At 51.0% G+C, this 19,781-nt stretch overlaps 1 protein-coding gene across 1 annotated transcript in view; it reads right to left on the bottom strand.

Moving 5' to 3' along the window:
- Positions 1 to 222: 222 nt before the first annotated feature.
- Positions 223 to 19,781, bottom strand: part of CASTOR2 (cytosolic arginine sensor for mTORC1 subunit 2) — a 108,396-nt gene continuing 88,837 nt past the window's right edge. The window contains exons 3-9 of the mRNA XM_001363091.4: positions 12,258 to 12,451; positions 11,481 to 11,613; positions 11,068 to 11,191; positions 10,523 to 10,633; positions 10,186 to 10,268; positions 9,550 to 9,644; positions 223 to 9,454 (exon numbers count right to left, since the gene is read on the bottom strand). Of these exons, the coding sequence (XP_001363128.1) occupies positions 9,389 to 9,454; positions 9,550 to 9,644; positions 10,186 to 10,268; positions 10,523 to 10,633; positions 11,068 to 11,191; positions 11,481 to 11,613; positions 12,258 to 12,451 (806 nt within the window). The 3' untranslated portion in view covers positions 223 to 9,388. The remainder of the gene's footprint in view (positions 9,455 to 9,549; positions 9,645 to 10,185; positions 10,269 to 10,522; positions 10,634 to 11,067; positions 11,192 to 11,480; positions 11,614 to 12,257; positions 12,452 to 19,781) is intronic.

Raw genomic sequence — 19,781 nt, 5'->3', positions numbered from 1 at the left:
CTGGGGCAGGAACCTATCAAGGAAGTAGTTATCACACCCTTTCTTTTTTCAATCTTAAGTCCTTAAGTCCACTGGATCAGAAGGGAATGATGGTCTTAACTGGCAAATCACTTAGTAGGCCCCTGGGCCTCAGTTTCCCTGGCCTGGGCCCTTTCCGGCTCCACACTTGGATTCTGGGCTCTTGGGGGGCAGGGGGAAAGGAGGCAATAAGGGGCACCTGGAAACACTGCCACGCAGCTTTATTTGAATCCATTTGGTGGGTACAAAGGCAGACAGTTTTTTTTTCCTGTTTTAATGAACACTTTACAAAGTACAAAATATACTGTCATTTGTTTGGGGACATTAGGTATTTTTCCTCTTTCTCCATTGTACAGTACATGAATCTCCAGGGTGTTTGTTTCTCTTCTGTCCAAGACCCCCAAAGAAACGGGAGGACACCGGAGGAAGGAGAGGGAGCCCGGAAGCCGCCGCATGACTTCCCCACTCCCAGACCCACCAACCTTCCCCTCCAACCCAACCACAAGGCCGAGGTGTTCCAGAGCGGCTGATGCTGGTGGTGTAGCTGTTTGGGTGACTCAGGGATGGCCCTCACCAAGTGCTCTGGGCTGGCATGTCTTCAGACTTTCAGAAGGGGACAGTACATGAAAGAATGGGGGTGGCTGGGCATGAGCCTGAGAATAGAGAGAGCCCCCAGCCAACAGGACCGTCCTGCCACTCATTCCCTCGCTCTACATCACTTCAGGGGAATGGCAAAGCGTCTAGTCCTTTCTGGACCCCTCCAGACCCAGGAAGGCCCCAGTGCCTTACAAATAAGAGGGCATCATCACCCTCTATCCATGCTGCTTCCCCAAATACTCAATTACCCTTCCCATGTCTTGTGATGGCCTCCAGCCTAGCACATGCTTATCTCTCCATCCCGGGTTCTACTGAGATCACTCTCAGAGCATGGGCGAGATGGAGAGGGTCGTGGTGGCCACAAGGCGAAGGGGTGGAGGAGCTGCTCTCCTGGGGTCCTTGGGGTGAGGAAAGGAGGAGGATCAGGCAAAACTGGCCCCCAATCCCTCATCCACCCATGCCAAGTGACATCACGAAATGAGGGAAGTCAGTTATTCCCTCTTCCTCCAACCACGTCCTCATGGGCTTGCCTCTCCGCACTCTAACATGGTGGAAAGAGGGGTGATGGAAAAAGAAAATACCTCATTGGCCTGAGCTACCAGAAGAAAGAAGCTATGGTCGTTTGGGACTGAAGGATGGGATGGACATCTTGAAGGAAGTCCAAGCTCTCCACCTGGGGGGTGGGAGGGGATGGCCTCTGGGGATGGACAGGCACCATAATTGGAGGAGGGGACAGAGTGCCCATTCTCTGAGGGCCCCAAGTCTCTAAAATGGGGGCTTCTGAAGGAGGGACGAGGGAACACCACCCACCGGGGCTAGTGCTCCCAAGGATGTTGTCCCACTATCTCCTCCTTCCTTGGACTTGCCTAGTCCCTCTCCCGTGTCCTTTCTGGCCCTGCTACAGTACTTGTTTAGAAAAAAAAAAAGTGCATCCCTCACAGAGGTAGAAGGGGTGCACACACCACACACAATGTGCAGAACATCCCAGGGGCAGTGGATGGACAAGGTGGGGGGCTTGTGGACTCTGTAGGGGGAGCCCTCCTGAGCTAAGCACAGAGGGATCCTGAGAAACCACCAGCCACTCATTCTGTAAACAATCTACAAGCAAACATCTAACCAGGAGGTCTGTCCCTCAATACTGAATGGACTGGGTATCTTAGCCAGTTTTTAGAGCAACACACTGTCTCTAAACACACATGGTCTCTCCCTTCCCCTCCATCTCTCACATACACATAGCACACATGGTCTCTCCTCTCTCTCTCCCTCCCTCTCTCCCTCCTTCTTTCTCTCTCTCTCACACACACACACACATTCATCCATACAGATAATAAACCATCCTTTTGGCCACTCCCAGAAGGCAAATGTTCACCAGATGACCCTCCCTGACTGTTGAAGACTTCCAGAGAACACATCTGTGGTCCCCCCAATTCTAAGAGGGCAGGCGTTGGTTCTTCCTTCCCTCTCTGCCCATCCTGCTCCTGTTGGTTAAGAGGACCCATTTCTCCCCCCCTCTAACTGGTGCGTTCTTAGTTCATCTGTCCATCAGCCAAGCCATTTTCTGATAGCCCTCAATCTAAATCATAGCCCAGGCTGAGAAAGGAACCCAGCACGTGCCCAGGGGCTTTCCACAGGGTCCCGGAACTGATGCCAATGCTATGGAACCACAACGGCATTCTGGATGGCCCACCAAGTTGATCTCATCCCCATGACCTCAATGTAGAATCCAGGCTGTCTCAGGTACCAGCTCTTAACCTTCACATTGCTTCTGGTCTGATACGAAACATTCTAGAAGTCAAGAAAACCAGGTAGGACAACTTGGGAAAACCCACTCTGGAAGGCAGAGAAGCCCGGGTGCCTGGCCTGGTCTTCATCCAGGCCATTAAGTGCGAGCTCCAGCTTTCCCCAACCCCTTTCTGTCCCTCACACTGCAGACACTTGGCTAGAGACGGGTCCTTCCTCTTGAGTCTGGTCTATCCCAAGCCTTCCTGGTCCCCAGAGGACTCTAGGGCCCAATACTCCAGGTCAGGAAAGGGCATCATAAAGCAAGATCCTCCCAAGAACATGCATGCTTCTGGCCTCCGGCCTCTACCCATCACAGAGTCCCTCCACAGTAGCCCACAGCACTGACACCACTCTGGCAGACAACAAACCACAGAAGATGCTGCAGTCTCACATCCACTATATAGATATATAGATATAGAGATATTTATAGATAAATAGGAAATGGGTTGAAGGCCAAGTCAATGGCTCCACTTAGTAAGATTCCCTGGGAAGGTGGAAGGAGACATTCAATTTGTCTTTTTGTTGTTATCAACTTAAGGATAATTAGGAAGAGATGGGGACAGTCCAGACTTGAGACTGGCTTCTGGATGAGAAGGACCTGAGGTCTAGCAGGGAGAGAGGCAGGCCCAGCCCGCTACAACAGAAACAAAAGCTCACATCCACACACAGACCACAGCACAAGACATTACTCTTTCCCTCGGAAAACAATCCCAATCGCAGAAGCCATTTTGTCCAGTGTCTGGAGTGAAGGGGAGGAGGGAGGAGAGGGGACTACATTTCAAATGGCTATCCAGCTAGACCCTGGCTTCCAATCCGGATGACTACCCTAGAAAGCCATCCAAGCAGGCAGCAATCTTGGGCCTTCTCCAGTCTTGACCTCTTTGTCTCTGCTCCCAATCCAGAGGCCCAAACAAACACCTTCTGAAAAACAGTAATACTGGTGGTCTTAACTTCTTGATAGAATTCCATGCTTCCCAGCAAGCACTGCTCACCAAGTGGCCCATCATCTCACCTTTGGGTTGCCCTTTGCTCCTCAGAATGGCAACTCTGTTTTATTGACTTTAGGGTCAAACCACTGAATGGTATCCAGCCTAAAAGTAAAAATGGCGCCTTCACAGGCACTAATATTCTTAAAGCAGACCACAAAAAGGGATCAACAAGGCAGCCTGCCAGGCCTGATCTCACTGCCTAAGGGGTGTTTTCCTGTTCCCAGGAATTGGCATTCCCCCTTCTCCATCCTTGGTGGCACTATGAAAGTGACTTCCTGTCTTCCTCCACTGAACAGAGGCTTGCCTGACCTGGTCCAACGATTCAAGTCTATAGAATGGTTGCATGGTAGCTGGCTGAAGGAGGTGGCATGCTTCCATTCAACTCATCCAGAAGGTCAAGGAAGCGACCATATAATGCTCAAACTTTCTCCCTTCCTCAAAGAAATTAGGTGGAAAAGCACGAGAAAAGGGAGCTAAAGATTTGCCAGATCACCAAACCCCCCAGCAGCTAGGTCTAGGGCCGAGCAGAAGGTGGGTCCCACCATGCACGGGGGCCTTTGATGACATTTGGCCTTCATAGAACCGGCTTCAACTAGCAGATAATAGCAAGGTGGCTGCATGAAAATGGACACATTTTAGCAGCTTACTGAAGGAAGTGAGGTTTAAAAAAGGAAAATTAATAGCTATAGCATTGCCAACAGAAGGCAACATTTCAACGCTTGGGACAGTCAAGTTCTTTCTCTCGTGGGTTTTGGCCTGGCTTGGACCCATGGGTCCCTCTTCTTCAAGCCTCTCACCCCTCAAACATAAGCCTTTTAAAGGTGGTTGAGAAGGGCAGGAAAACTTCCCACCTCTTCTCACAGCCTTTTATTAAGGGCAGTGGCCTGATCTTGCCCTTTCTAACCAGCCCGATGCTTAAAACAAGGAAAAGGTGCCAGGCCAGTGGTCCACGAGGGGCACAGAGAAAAGTAAAAACCAACCGGGTGGGACTTGGCTTGATGTGCCCCAGCTTCCAGTGGTAGGCCAGGAGGACGGATATCCAACCAGGGAGCCCTCTTTCCTCTGCCCACTCCCAAGGGGCAGCCTGAAACTTCCAGGAGAGAAGGGTACCACCCTACCTAAGTCTTGGTCAAATTTCTCCAGGGTCTCTGCAGTCCTTTGGAAGGCCACCCAGTTTCATCAACACCTTTTCCTTCTGCCTAGAGACTCAAGGAAATGACTCCACTGGGAAGCCTACCAGCCTGCTTAGGGCAGGGTGGCTGTTGAGTTAGCCTAGCTGAGGATGCTTAAATGAAGAAATCATGGCATAAATCATTCAGTTCATTGGTCTCTCCCAACAGCTCCCACCCTGCCCTATGGCCTCTTAGACCTCCAGGGACTGAAGGGTTTGCTCCAATCATGACGTTGCCTCGAGGTTATTCCCTCCTCACTACCCAGCCAACCCAAGGGGAAGGGTGTGTGTGTTTGACCAAGTTTTCAGAGGTGATCCTACCCACTCCTACCTACTTGCTCCAAGGGTCCTTCTAATGCTAGGGAGGCCTCAGGGACCTCCACTGGCATCCAGACTAAAGAAATGACCAGATGGACCCCCGTGCAGTCCAGAATTCAGCTTCCTTGAGGACTCTGGTGGAACTCAAGACAATGTCCTCTGAATGGCACTGGGGGCCATGGAGTGGAGTGATGGGAGAAGCTAAGGAGGTAGAAATGTGTGCAGCCCTAAAAGGGACAATTATTTTGAGGGCAGGATGCTTGGGGGGCTCGGGGAGGGGCGGGAGAGGGAGAGGGCAAGAACGCAAGCCTTCCATCCCAAGGAGAGACAATTCCCACTAGCGATCCACCCTGCTTTGGCCTCCTCCTCTTCCCTGTTCCAAATACACAGAGCTTGGTAGAGCAGCTCTGCTGGCATCATCCCTTAGTGTGTAAAGAGCGAGAGGGCTGACATACGGGTGCCTCCTCTCTTTCCAGGCTGGGGCCAGAGCAGGATGCCTTGTGGGGCTCCCTTCATTCAGATCGGGCCACCTTGGCCCACCCACCCTCCCCTCCCTCCACTCAGTCTGCTAGGGTTCTTAGTGAGAAGAAGTACGTTCAGGATCTCATCGCCCCAACCCTTTGGAGGGGCTCGCCAAAAGATGAGGAGGGAGAAGATGACTGAATGGGGGATGATGGGTGAGGAACAGAGGAGATGGGAATGCCCTGCCTGCCTAATTCAGGCCCTCCAATAACACCACCAAAAAAACAGAAAATGCCCCCATTCCCCATTTCTCCTTAGAGCAGGCGGGAGGCCTCTGGGAAGTCCCCAGCGGGTGAGGGCATGGCCGGATGGCCAGGAGAAGAGGCAGCAGACAAGGGCTTCTAAGTCACATCTTGTCTGGAAGAACAATAAAGATTAAACTATTTAGAAGCTACGTGATTCATACACACTCACAACCCCCTGCACCCCCCTCCCCAAAACAACCCCCAACCACAGCACCCTTTTCAAGCAAAGGTGAAATAAAAGCGCCCAGGGTCTCCTTGGACTCCTTGGGGTCATGGGCTGGACAGTGCCGGCCCCAAATCCAGACTGGGGACCCCCTGCGCCGTTGTCACTGTTCCCCTGACTCAGTCCATCAAGGGGATCCTTTCCTGAAAAGGATTCGTCTAATCACAATAAGAATATTAAAAAGGAAAACGGAGAAAAACCTGTCCTTAGGTCAGTTGCCAAGGGCGATTTGTGGGAGAGACAAGGGAAGGAAAGGCCGCCCCATTTCCAAACTTCCCACATCAGAACTAAGATGACTGCTCTGGGATGCCCCGTCACGGGTGCCCCCCAAAGCCCACAGGGGAGAGGGGGCAGCGACGTTATTAAAAGCCAAACCCATTCCCTGAGGGGGCCCCTTCCCCAAATTCAAGCACACCAGAGCAGGGGGGCTAGTCTGGCCCCCATTTTGTCACGAGTCTGTCTGAAAGACCAGGAGGGGACAGTAGGACAGAGGGTGGAGAGCCCAGTGGCTACAAGACAAAATAGATGGGGTCAGAGAGCCGCTCCGGCTCTGTGTCGGGGGTCCTCCAAGCCCCGACTCTGACCCCAGGCGAACTGTGGCTGCTGGTTGTTTGACATCAGGTTTGAAAAATCCGTACGGCTTATCTAAATAGTTGTATTGCCCATATATTTGAATTAAAAATATAGGGTGACTGTGTGTGTGCGTAACTACGCCGCACATGCCCAGCACGTGGACCAGGAGACGGTTGCCATGGCAGCAGCATCCCGAGGGCACTCGCATGCCTCGAGAACCGGGATGTGTCTGTCCGTGCATGTACGCACTCACACACTCACGGTATATATTAACATATATATATATATATATATATTGCTCAGGTATATACGCTATTTACAGCATATATATATATATATCTATCAACATAAAACACAGGTATTTATATGCGTGTCCAACGGGGTGATGTCTGGGGGAACACAACGCATTCTGATGGGTCATCGAGATAGACGGATGGACGGACTCATGCCACACAGTAGGGAGGAACATCTGGGAAAGTCCAAGGAAAAGCGGGAAAGGGAGAAGATTTGGGTTGACCCAGGCATCCGAGGAACCAGCAAGGAATCGACAACTTTTGGTTAGAGTTTTGTGCAAAAGCAAACATAGTCATTTTTAAGAGGGGGTTGGGCATGGGGGGGGTCCCCGATGTATAGCTCTGTGTCCTCCTCTTCCTCCTCCCTCTAAGCCATTCTCCTCTCCATCCCTTGCCTAAAGGAGCCCCGAAAAGCTCCCTCCAGCAGGTTCAGGGGGAGGATGGGATACGGGTAAGATGACGGGGGAGGCTATTCCCTCGGACTCTCCCATGGGCCGCCTGGACAAGAATCATCAGGGCAAAGGGGGCTCCGTTGTGTTTCTGGGGAACAGTGCAACTCTACTGGCCTTGGCAAGAAGGGCATCGGGAAGAGCTGGGGGCCTGGGACCCTCCTCCAGACTCTTTCCATTTCCCTTCGGTGGTTTCATCCAGTTTCAAGATGTTTCCAGGGGAGAAAGCCAGCGTCCTGAAGGATGAATAATAAACCCAGGAGGCGACGAGGTCGCCATCTTTCAGGGCCCATTATTTCTTCTCTTTGGTGACTCCCTCCCGCCCTCACCTCCTCCTTCCTGATCCCTGGACCACACGTGTCCCCAAGCCAGGCAGAGTCACCCATCACCATCCAGGGGGATCTGGGACTGGGTACCTTCGAGGGGGCCAGAGGGTGGGGAGGGGAGATGGGGGGAGGGGTCCCCTGCAACCTAACCCCTCTCCAAAAAGGGATCCCCCCATCACTGCCAAATTAACTGGACTAAAACAGCCTGAGTGCAAAAAACACTTTAAATAAGAAACTAAAACATGGTTATTATTTTCTCTTTCTATTAAGGCTCATTCAAGTGGCCTCTGAGTTCAAGTAATTGCTTGATGAATGCCACGTGTCTGGGGCTGGGGAAGCTGGCGGAGGGAAGGGAGTCCCGGGTCCGAGGGAGAGGCCGATGGCCAAGGGGACCCCAGCTTTTCCCCCTCTCAAGAGCCAGGGATACAGCTCTGGCTTTGGGGGAGAGGACAGGCCCCAGAGAGGCCTTCGGACATCGGAAAGGGCAGGGAGACGGAGGCTTATGCTGGCTGTTGGTCATCCGTGGGGGCTCCCAGCTCTGGCCCAACAGGCCTGAGAGAGCCCCCGCCCCAAGGATGGACAGACTTTCGGGGGCAGGGCCTGAGCTGACGCTGGGCTCCTACCCGTCAGGCGCTCCTCGTCTCTGGGTATGTTATGGTCTTAGAGGCTGAAGCCGCTCTAGAGGTATCCCCCAGGATAGTGGAAGGCAGGAGACGGCCCTTCCCTTTCGCAGGCTCCTCGGCTCAGGGGAAGGAAGGGCCACCGAGCGAAGGTTCTGGGAGTGGGCCTCGCCGGAGGAGGGGGCCTGCGTGCTCTGGCCTCTCCCCGGCTAGCAGAGCCCCTGTGGCCGGCTGAGGCAGGCCGAGGACGGAGGGGCGCAGGGCCTGGGCCAACCCCTCATGCTACTCAATGTGAAGAAGGGCCCGCGCGGCAGGAGGCTACAGATGGCTCTTGAAGGGCTGGTCCTGCTGGATTTTACGCCTAGGGAGGGGGAGGGAGTGGAGGAGGCGATTTTCTGAGTGGAGACCCCGGCCTAGAGGCCCAGCAGCCGCAGAAGGGACAAAGGGGCCTGGGGGGGCGGGAGAATGAAAATCACCCCCTGGAGGCTCCTCTTTGGCCTCCTGGGAAGGGAGACGCTGGGCAAAGCTGCTCGCCAGGACAACACTATCGGCCATTCGGGCCTTCTCCCCCTTAAGGCTAGCAGAGGAAGGGCCAGAGGCCAGCCGGGGAGCCCTGGACCTCTCCCCACTCCCCAGAGTTCTGGCTCCTTCTAAGGATTGCCCGAGGCCCATAAGGCCTTCCCTCAGCCTCGGCAGAGCACCCACGGGCTGTGCCAGTGTATGTGCGCGCATGTGAGAAAATAAGGAAGCAATCAGGATCCGAGGCGGGGGGCGGGGCCACTCCCCGCAACCAAGGAAGCCGGAAGCGAAAGAATGCCCAGCGCTGCGAAGAGCGCGTGCTGGGCTTAGTAAAGAACCTCCCCGTCCTCGGCGGCTTCTTCCTGGGCGAGGAGGGGGCAGCGAGCTGGGTGCCCGCGCGTCTCTCGTCCTTCATAGGAGCCCTGGCGAGCGGCTCGTCCGGGGCCCCCCGCCTGCCCATGCCAGGAGGCTTTGAGTTCCAGAGAAGCCAGGGGGGCTGTAGGTGTCCACACGCACGCGCACACACAAAACCCACTTCACTTCCGGCTCCACCTCAGCACTCCGAGCCCCAACGCTAGGCTATGGCGGCTCCTTTGAGAGCCCTTCCTTGCTGGCTCTGTCCATGGTGGCCTCTATGGACCATTTTCTGGTTTGTTAAGAAATACTGCAAGAATGTTTGGGGGTGAGGGCAGGGGACACGGGGGAGAGGGGAAGCTGGGGAGAACGGGGAGGAAAGGGCTCTTCTAATGCTTCTCTGCTTGACTGACTTTCAAGGCATTGATGACACCCTTGATGTTCTCTTCGGGGACCTGTGGGGGCAGGGGAAACAGAGTCAGCCCGTGGGCGCCCCCCTTCCCCCCACCTTGCCCTGCGGCCCCCTCCTGCTGGCCTGAGAGGAGCTTACCAGCGCGTGGTCGAACTTAAAAGTACTGATGTAGTAGGCAGGGATGTCCGCTGCTGCCAAAGGTTCTGAGATCTGGGCGACGATCCCGCATTCATCTAGGAACGCAGAAGTCCAGTCCTTTGTATCCTTCCCAGATCCAGTCCCCGATGGCCTTCCCGGGAGGATTTCTCCCCTTTGCTCTCGAATAGAGCCTAAACTCCCGCCAGGCCAGACAGCTTTGCTCCCCTTCCAGGAAGGTCCCCCCTTCCCGATGCCCTGTGGGCACTGGATTTTGAGTCCGAAGACCCAACGTCAAATCTCATCATGAAATGCTCCTGTGCCTCAGTTTCCTCATCAGTAAAGTGATATGAATAAGCTTGTCTGTTAAGTGCTTCGCAAACTTTAAAGCACCATATAAATGCTATTGTTATTAATATTATTATATCATGATAGATGAGGACATGGAAATAGAAAGGGAAGTGCCTTGTCTTGCTGTTATCCCTCTCCATCCCTGTCTTTCAGGGTTCATGTCTGAAAATATCTCCTTTGCTCCCGAGCCCCATTTTACAGATGAGACTCCTAAGGCTGGACAAGGTTTGGTGATACAGTGCCTGGCACCGCACGCAGGAAGCTTATTAAGCAACTGGAGCTACTTACCAAACCCAAGGGGCTGCCCTCCGATCCGTACCATCTTCCAGAGCTCTCCAGATGCACTTGTGAACAACAAATTATTCGGAAACCTTGGAAAGGAACGAGAGCACCCAAGACCTCCGTTAGCCAAGATGACCACTCAAGGCACCTGGGACACTTCTCCCCCAGGCCTGCTTCTCTGGGACCCCCAGACTGCCTGACATGGCCCAGAAGAGAGGGGGCCTGTGAGGTGGTGAGATTCCAGCCTGCCCAGGCCCTGCTATTCACATGTCCAGCCCGAGGATGAGAGTGGTATCAAGGTCTAATGGGAAGAAAGATGGTGGTGGGGAGCCCCAGGTCTCACCTCTGCTGGGTCTGGACATCCATCACTAGGGAGATGTAGCCCTCAATCAGGGAGAAGGAGAAGAAACGAATGTGGCCACAGTCCTCATTGCCTACCACGGACTCCTTCACTCTAGGGATGCAGGGAAGAGAGGATGAGAATGGCATTCACAAGCAAAATCTGGCAAAATGGACACTTTACCACATTGGCAAAGATGTACTGAGTCCCTACTGGGTGCCATGTATGATTTATCCACTGGTTAGGGTCAATTTATGCCATAGTTTGGCTTTTATGGGAGTGGATAACTCGCAGACGGCTGTGTGCCAGCTTTCCTAACAGACTAGGGACTCCCTCAGACCAAGGGCTGGATCCTGCCCCCTCCCAGAACAGCAGCACCCCAAGGGCAGGGGGTGTATCTATCCCTTCCCTCTACTTCCTTCACGGGACCCAAAGCTCTGCACTTTGGGTGACCAGGAGCTCCCAGTGCAAAGTGCTCTGAGTTCTCAGGACCCCCTTTCCCAAGGCATGAGTGCTGGCTTACTCATCTCTCTCAGACCAGGACCTACCCATTGGAGTAAAACATAACATCCATCAGGAGTGTGGCCACGGTGGGGAGTGTGTCGGGGTCCAGGCTGGTGACACAAAACATGTTACTGGGGCTGGAAAGAGGGTGAATGACTGGCCTCTGAACTGGAAGAGAACAACAGGAAAGATTAAAGCTAGAGCCCAAAGCCTTTACCTGGAGGAGAGACGCCAAAGAGGATTTGCCAAGAAACAATTCACATGCATTAGTAAGACCAAAGGAAAGGTTCCCCAGCTGGGTCAGGTTATTTCTTTGTCTAGGAAGTCAGTCCAGGAGAAGGAGATTTGTTTGGGATGGGCTAAGGCCACAGGCAGGGGATGGGGGAAAGATAGACTCGTTTTTGGTAAGACATCTCTCTCCTGTGCCCACGTCCTTGACGATGCCACCTCCTCTTACCCATCTTGGGTTTCACAAAGCCGTTGGTAATGCTCAGGTTGTCGGCTGCTACTGTCTCCCCATTGACGACTCGAAGTATGGTGAACTCGGCCGCCAAGGTGTGTGTGACAAAGGGCAGGTCCCGCTCACGTACCTGGGGGAGAACAGGGAGTCTGGAATTTGGGGAGTCATGGGGGCGGAGCAGGATACAGCCCCGGCCAAATCCCTGCTCTTTCGATGTCTTCCTCCTCTAAGAGGAGAAGTTAGGCTAAGGGGTCCATTAAGGTTCCTCCCAGCTCAGACAATTATAGTTTTATGAGCTGCCAGGTTGTCAGAGGGGAAGGCTTTTCTGCTCCTCCCTAGACCTATCCCTAAAGGCCTCTGCTGCTCCTGGAAAGGAGGGTAGAAAGGAAAGAAACCGGCGAATTCTTCACTGTCAAGCTGTGGGTAGAAGGACGGTGGCCACCAAAGGGCAGCTTTGTGATGAAACCAGCTGAAATTGATCTTCAAAAGTCTTACATGGTTTCTATCCAAATTCTATTCAATAGTTGTCTATAAAAATAAAATTTTACCCAGACTCTAGCTTGAAAAAAAAGGCAGAAGATGAAAGTTAAAGGGCTGAAAAAATACATCATTTTTGTGTGACAGATGACATTTTAGCCCTTTGAAAGGGCCCTAGTTTTATGGTAACAAAAAGAAGGAAGTGTCTATGGAGGACTTTGAAAGGGTGAAAGGGATGGGGTCCGTTACCCTAGTTCAAGGTAGATGTGCTTGGAATGTCCCCAGTGGGATCCTTACCAAGATGAAGTCCGTTTGGTAGGTAGAAAGCATGAACACCGAGATGTTCTGGTCTGCCAGAGGGGCGATGACCGACTTTGCAATCTTGGTCACACCGATAGGCTGGGAGCTAGAGAAACTTCCTCCACCAGACACCACATTCAAGGCTAGCCATGTTGCATCAGCCACGCTCAATTGCTCTGAGGATGGCAGCTCTGTAAAGAAGAGAGGATCAGTCCATGAGCCATCCAGAGGTTGGTCTTGAGGGCTTTAACATGGTGAACCATGCCCTATGGCTATATCTACTCTGGTTCTTCAATCTATTCATTTCCCCTGGTCTACTTTTCCATTCCAGCATAGCCACACACAAAGATGGTGATACCCTTTTGGACCTCAGTGCCATCCACAAGTGTCTAGACCTCCATTATCATGAACTGCCATTTCTTGATCTGATCATAATCTGTTATTATTTCATGTTCCATTCATCCTCATTTTGACCGCCATTTCTTACCCTTCCTTCCTCCCAAGACCATCATCACATCACTACTTCTTCCATACTTATTTCCTTGACTCTTTGGTGAACCAATTTAACTCCAGGCTACGTATCCTCCATCTTGGATTCTTTGGTTCCTTTCCTTCTTGCCCATCACAAAGGCCAGCCCTGGATTACTGCCACCACCAGATCTTTATTCCTATTCACAGGTGGCCAAGCGGGGCTAGAGAAAGCCATCTGCAGTCCATTACGAACATACTTAATCTCAACTGGACCCTCCCAGCAGGCAGCAAGGCAATCCTACTCTTCCCTAATGGATTTTTTATCTCATTCTGAACAACAGTTATTTCAAGCCTTTTCTTTTTTTTATTTTTAAGCCACCCATGGCATTCCTCTCTCCTACTCTCTCAGTTACACACTGTACCTATTTTTTACAGAAAAAAAATGAGGCCTTTTACCATGAGCTCCTCCTTTTAACCCCTTCCCTCAGCCATCTTCCCTGACTTTCATTCCTGTATAGACTATAAAGAAGTAGGTGGTCCTTCTCCTTGCCAAGGCAGACCCTTTAATTCCATCCTACCCCCCACCTCAAATTGACAATCTCTCTCTGTCTCCTTCCTTGCTGCCCTGTTTACAGATGAGGCAGCGGAGTGTGGAGATTCCCTGCCCCAGGTCCTTTGATAATCTTAGTGAGAATGTATAAAATGTTCTATGGTTTGTGGAGCCCTTTACAATGACTGTCTCATTTGGCCCTTCCAAGGAATGTATGAAGAAGATGCTATTATTTTTATCCCCATTTTATGGAGGAAGAAACTGAGGCTGAGGGCCAGTTTTGTGACTTCCTTGGGTCACATGGCTACTATTAAGTATCTGAGGCTGGATTTGAATTAAAATCTTCCTGAATCCAAATCCAGCACTCTATCTGCTGCACTACTTTCCTCCTGATATGTCCCAGTGTATGTACCATGAGACTCTGCATGAGGCAGGTACTTAATAAATTCTCCCTGTCTGATTCTGGCCGACATTCCCCAGAATATAAAATTGGGCAGGGCTTGGTCTGCCGTCCCCCACCCCTTCCAGAGCCCTTGGCCCCTCCATCTCCCACCTGTTCTTCAGCAACGCCCCCCCCCCCCATCCTTGGCCATGGACCATTTTGTGAAACTTGCACATGGCTGCTCAGGTTCCCAGGGCAACCCAGCTTCAGTAGCCATGGTGACCAAGCCAGGGCCTCAGCAGGCCAGGCAAGAGGAGATGAGGGGCTGCCTGGCGATGACTAATCCTGAAAGCCCAATTTGTGGGATTAATTTCCACATTTTCCCATAGGCAGGCCATCCTAGGGGGCAGCTTAGAAGAATGGCTGAGGTTGGGGGGTGAGAATGCTTATGGGAATCAGGCTTACGAATGGGAAAGCAAGAGGGAGGCTGAGCAAGAACTGCCCCTCCTCCTCTGATTCACGGGTGCTACAGCAGACAACAATAGCAGCTGCAGGGAGATAGCCAGGTACAGGAGTAGGAGTACTAGAACTCAGGTTCAAATCTCAGTCCTGTTACTTTCTAGCTGGGTGACCTTGGGCAAGTTACTTCCTTCCCTCCTATGGGAAGCTTTCTCCTCTGGAAAATGAGGGTGGTGGTGATGGCCTCTGGTTCCTTCCAGCTGGGTGTCTGGGATCCTGTGAATCCACAATTCGAGGGCATGACGAGGTTCAGAGGGCTTTCATTGTGTGAAGTGGTAACAAAGGTATTCCTATTTCCACTTCAAATGTAAAAATCCACCTAGATCAATCCTTCTACCAGGCTAAGACAAAAGGCCCAAAATGTGTTGGGCTTTTATCAAACTTTACTGGTACAAAAAGAAGCGTGGAAATGTGTTCTTGGGCCGAGGTAAAATGGTGCCTTGGGTGGGGGGTGGAATTTCCGCTTCCCAAAGGGCCGCCCATTATTTTGGGTTGGGAATATAAGCTTTCTGGGCCTAGCCTGCTCTTGGGCCTGTGTTGGTCGGAGCCTGTCTGTCGTTGGTGGTCCCCTCCCCCCCAATTCTTTCCACATGGACAGATGTTACTTGGGACAGGAAGAGAAGCCCGTGGACTTGGCAGGCTGGAGCCTCCTAAGGTCAGCCTGGACCCCTCTCTTCCCTGAAGTCTTGGAGGGAAGCCTTCCCCCTGCCTCCTTGGTTTGACTTGTCCCAGATCACTTCTTTCCTTTACCGCCTGCCCACTAGGCTTGGAAATGAGCTCACAGGATCATGGATCCGGGTTTGGAAGGAGTCTCAGAAGCCTTCTAATCCTGCCTCAAAAATGAGATGATTGCTGCCCTCTGCGTTCTGACGTCGTGCCCATCAAGCAGTACTGGTTAAGCTCCTCCTGGGCGCCAGGCCCTTTGACAGGTGAACAAAAACAAGCCCCTGCCCTCCAGGAGCTCACACTCTCTCAATGAATCAGTCAGGAAATATTGATTAAATGTCTTGATGTGGCCCTGTGCCAGGAATACAAATCAGAGCCCTACAATCCAGCTGGGGTGGACTTTGGGGTGTCCTAGAATCAGAGACGCTCCGCTGGATGGGTCTGTCCTCAGGGATAGTTCTAGACCCAGGAGGCTGGCAGAGCCCCTGGGTGGTCATGGCTCCATGGACCCTGGACCTGGGAGAGAAACCATTCTAGCTTTTGCTTGGAGACCTAAAAGAGAAGACACTGGGAAGTGAGTGCCACGAATAGGGGCTCTGTGCCTTTTTGTGGGAGTCCTGGCTCCCTTTAGTGCGAATCCAGGGAAGCCCAAGGACCCCTTTTCAGAATAGTTTGTTTTAAGCTTAATGGCACCATTCTCTTCCTTTCCTGGGACCTGAAACTGATAAAATAGTCCTGGGGAGCCCAGAGACAAGCCAAGTGGAGTTAGTGCTTCATCTCTGGCCTTTGGGGAGAATGAGCAGCACCCAAAATAGAAACTCCATGGAGGATTTATTCCGTGTTTAAAGGGGCCGACTGAGATGGTGGAGGGGCAGAAGCTGGATTTGGGAGGAAAAATAACCATCTGCCCTAATCCTACAGGATCCCCTCAAAGACCTCCTGGAAGATGAGTTTGGCTGCACTTTCCTAACTTCGTCAACAGGATTGAAATACTTTCTGGGAGTCAGACAAGTGCCGGGCAGTCCAGGAGCTTGTCCTCCCTGAACTTCTGATCCTTCTGGAGAGCAGTCCTGGGGCTTCCTTGGCACAGGAAGCGGGCAGGGAGGACATTATCTATCCATGCCAAGTGGCCATTTTTGGGGTAACTTTTGGTGAGAGAAAATTGTTTGCCACTCCTGCTCCCTTACAAGGGTTAGGCCCAGGCCCTAAATTAGAATGTATCTGAGTTAGGATTTGAACTCAGACCTTCCAGCTGTGGAGGTCAGCTCTCATCCCTCTCTGCCTCATACAAAAGAAACAAAGATGGGAGGTCCTGTTTTCTAATTCTAGTCTCAGACACCTCCTCACTGCGTGACCCTGAGTGAGTCACTTAACCCTCATTGCCTAGCCCTTACTCCTTTTCTTCTTATATAGCATTGATTCTAAGATGGAAGATAGCGGCTAAAAAAAATAGTCTTGATGGGATTTTTTTGTTGTTTAGAATTTTTATCAACTAAGGAAAAAAAAAACATTGTCATCATTTCATAGGCTTATAGAGCTGGAGGGACCTTATCTTCTTGTCTCACAAATGAAAAAACTGCGGCCCAAAGAGGTCTGGTGATTGACCCAGATTCTTACAGCTCCAAAAGCTCGCACACATAGGTCTCCTCCTCCTCCTCTCTTATACCCCACGGCTTCCCTCCTCCCCAGTGCAGCACAGACTGATTTCTTTGAAATAAGGAATAATCAAGAAAAAAATAAGAATGGGCTCAGGACAATTAAGCACCCACCAAAGGCCATCCAGTCCAAGCTTCTCATTTTTCAAAAAAAGGAACCCGAGGCCCAACAAGATATCAAGCAATGTTCCCGGGTTTACACAGCTAATAAGTGTGTAAAGTAGGATTCAAGCCCAGGTGTTCCTCCTGCATCCAAGCCAAGTACTTTCCCAATCCACTGTGATGGGTTTAAGAGAAGTGGAAGAAGAGATCTGACTTGTACCCGCTTTCTGACCACCAGAGACGGCAATTCTCCATCCAGCTTCTCTTGGGGGAGCCATTGCTTTCTTTGTTATTTTGGGGCCTTCCTGGGCTCCTAAAAATGCTTTCTGAGGAGTTTTCTTCCCAAGTCATGTGTTTCCTATATAGTTCCAGCCAAAGGACAGTCAAGGTGAACAGGGGATGGATGGAGAGGAGACCAAGCACACAAAATTTCCCTGAGAGCAAAGTCTAACCTATTCAAAGGCTGAAAGGGATTATTTTTGTCACCACACAGTCCACTCCCTAAAAATAGCAGCCAGGCCATCCAAAGCCCTCCAGAGTGTGACGTTAGCCTTCCCCCTACTTGCCATTCATTTGGGGGTGATCTGCCTTGGTCCCCAGACCTGGACTTTGGGAATGTCATCTCCAAGAAGCCTTCCATGGCTCCCCCTCTTTACACAGTCTTCCTCCCATTCCATCCCTCCAACAAAACACTCAAGACTTGTTTAAAGGGTACTGAATTTAAGTAAAAGGTCCTGGGTCCAAATCCTACCTTTCTTTCCCTTACAAATTCTACTTTTTAAATTTACTACCTGTGATATCATGTAATTTATTTAACCTCCCTTCCTCCTTAAATCTCTTTCTCTTTTTCCTTTTGTCTCTCTTCCTCCCTCTTTAAATCTCTCTCCCTCTTCTCTCTTTCTTCCTTCTTCTCTTTCTCCCTTTCTCTCCTACCCACCCTCCATCCTTAACTATCTCTCCCTTCTCCCTCTTCTCTCTCCCTCCCTTTCTCTCCTTTCCTCCCTCCCTCTTCCTCCCTTTTTCTCCTTTCCTCCCTCCCTCCCTCTCTCTTCCTCCCTTTTTCTCCTTTCCTCCCTCCCTCTTCTCTTTCTTCTCTCTCCCTCCCTCCCTCATCTCTCTCTTCCCCTCTCTCTCTTTCTCCCTCCCTCCTGATATAGCCCCTTATCTTCTCGATTATCAATCACCCCTTTCCCTATTATAATCAGGGATATTAGAACATTAATGTGCCCACTGAAGCTGTCAGTAAAAACAAGACTGGGAACTTGGAGAGCTCCATGAAACAGAGAGCATCCCCCTCTCTCCCTTGGCCAGGGCCAGAACAAAGACAGTTGGTCAGCCTTCCACAATTAGCTTTGGGAACAGGACAGTCAACAGAAGCCCAGTTCTCCGACTCACAGTCATGCCTCTGGGGTGCTGGCTTTAGCCAGCGCAGACCCAGTCGTCGACCTTTAAGTTGTTTGAATGACAGGGACCAAGGATGTCCATCTAAAGAAAAATAAGACTCTGGAGCTGCCCCATCACATCCCAAGGGGCACTTTGTTTGTAGACAGAAGCTACAGCCCCTTTGAAAGCCAAAAATAGTCTGCCTGTGGCCTGGGTACCTTAAAGGTCAGGTAGTCTCATTTTTTTTGTTTTACAGATGAGGAACCCGACAGGCAGAAGTGAAGAGTCTTGGTAACGTGTCTGTGTTCTGGGGTCCAGTTGAACACTCTATCCACTGCATCCTCAGCTGCCTGGTGTGATAGTTCTTAATATACTGGGGTTACAGACCCCCATTCCCACCCCCTGCCCTGGCAGTCTGGTGAAAGCTACGGACCCCTTTGCCGAATAAGGATCTGGAAACCTTAAGTGAAATACATCAGCTCGTAAGGGGAAGTGATCAATAGATTTTTAAAAATTCATTGAGCCCTGGCGTAATGGAATATGGTTGTACCACACAAATGGTGACTAGAAAAACTTCAGAGAACCTTGGGAAGTTTGGTATGAATTGAGCAGAATGAATTAAGTAGAACCAGGACAGCTTAGAGGAAGACTACAGAAATGGAGAGGCAGCTGGTGGGGCAGTGGATGGAAAGCTGGATGGAGAGTCAAATTCAAATCCTGCCTCAGACCCTTACTTGTGGTATTAGGACTTTGGACAAGCCATTTAACCTCTGCCTGCCTCAGTTTCCTTATCTGTAAAAGGGCGAAAATAACAGCACCTCTCCTTCTTGGAGTTGTTTTGAAGAGAAAATTGAGTTAACAAATAGAAAGCACTTTGCTAACCTTAAAGTTCTATATAAATGCAAATTATTATTATTAAAAGAAAACCAGGGAGGCAGTTGGGTAGCTCAGTCCAATAAGAGACAGGCCTAGATACGGGAGGTCCTTGGTTCAAATCTTGCCTCAGACACTTCCTAGTTGGGTGACCCTGGGCAAGCCACTTAAGTCCTATTGCCTCACCCTTACCACTCTTCTGCCTTAGAACCAATACATAGTATTGATTCTAAGATGGAAGGTAAGGGTTTAAAAATAAATAAAAAAAATAAACCCTGGTCCACATGCCTGGAGGGGATACTCAAATAATCAGGATGGGACCAAAGCATACTGAACACTGCCAACTTCCAATGATCAATCAGTCCAGAATAGAGAAAGTTGGGACACAGACTGAGAAAGACTCCATCATGATAGAGAAGAGGGTGTTGGGAGGAGGGCACCTGAATTCGAATTCTGATTCTGCTCCTGTGTGATCTAGGCAAGTCACTTCCCCCCTGCCTGGGTCTCAGTTTCTTCATCTATAAAGTAAAGGAGTTGGACTAAGAGCTGTTGAGGATTAGACTGGACCAGAACCCAGGTCTTACACCTGCCACCCAAAGGGTCTCTTCACTAGACCTCATTGACCATCTAGATTCAACCCTGATGGGTCTGACCCTCCAACAAGAGGCTCCAGATGACCTGGTGACTGCCTGTGGCTCTCCCAGGCTATTAAAGACACAATTAGAACAGAGGGGAGAGGATCGCCCAAGTCAGCTATTTCTCAGGTCACTAGCTCAAGGAATGTTCCACACAATTTATCTCTGGCACTTATGAGCACTGGAGGCCGCCACATTTGTAACCACCCACCATTTTCTCCAGGTCAGGAGTTTCTGAGCACCTGGTGTGGGCAAGCTGATGGGATTCCAGCTACAGGTGGTCTG

The sequence above is a fragment of the Monodelphis domestica genome, chromosome 2 (assembly GCF_027887165.1).
Source record: "Monodelphis domestica isolate mMonDom1 chromosome 2, mMonDom1.pri, whole genome shotgun sequence".
Lineage (NCBI taxonomy): Eukaryota > Metazoa > Chordata > Mammalia > Didelphimorphia > Didelphidae > Monodelphis > Monodelphis domestica.
This window is presented reverse-complemented; position numbering and strand designations above follow the sequence as displayed.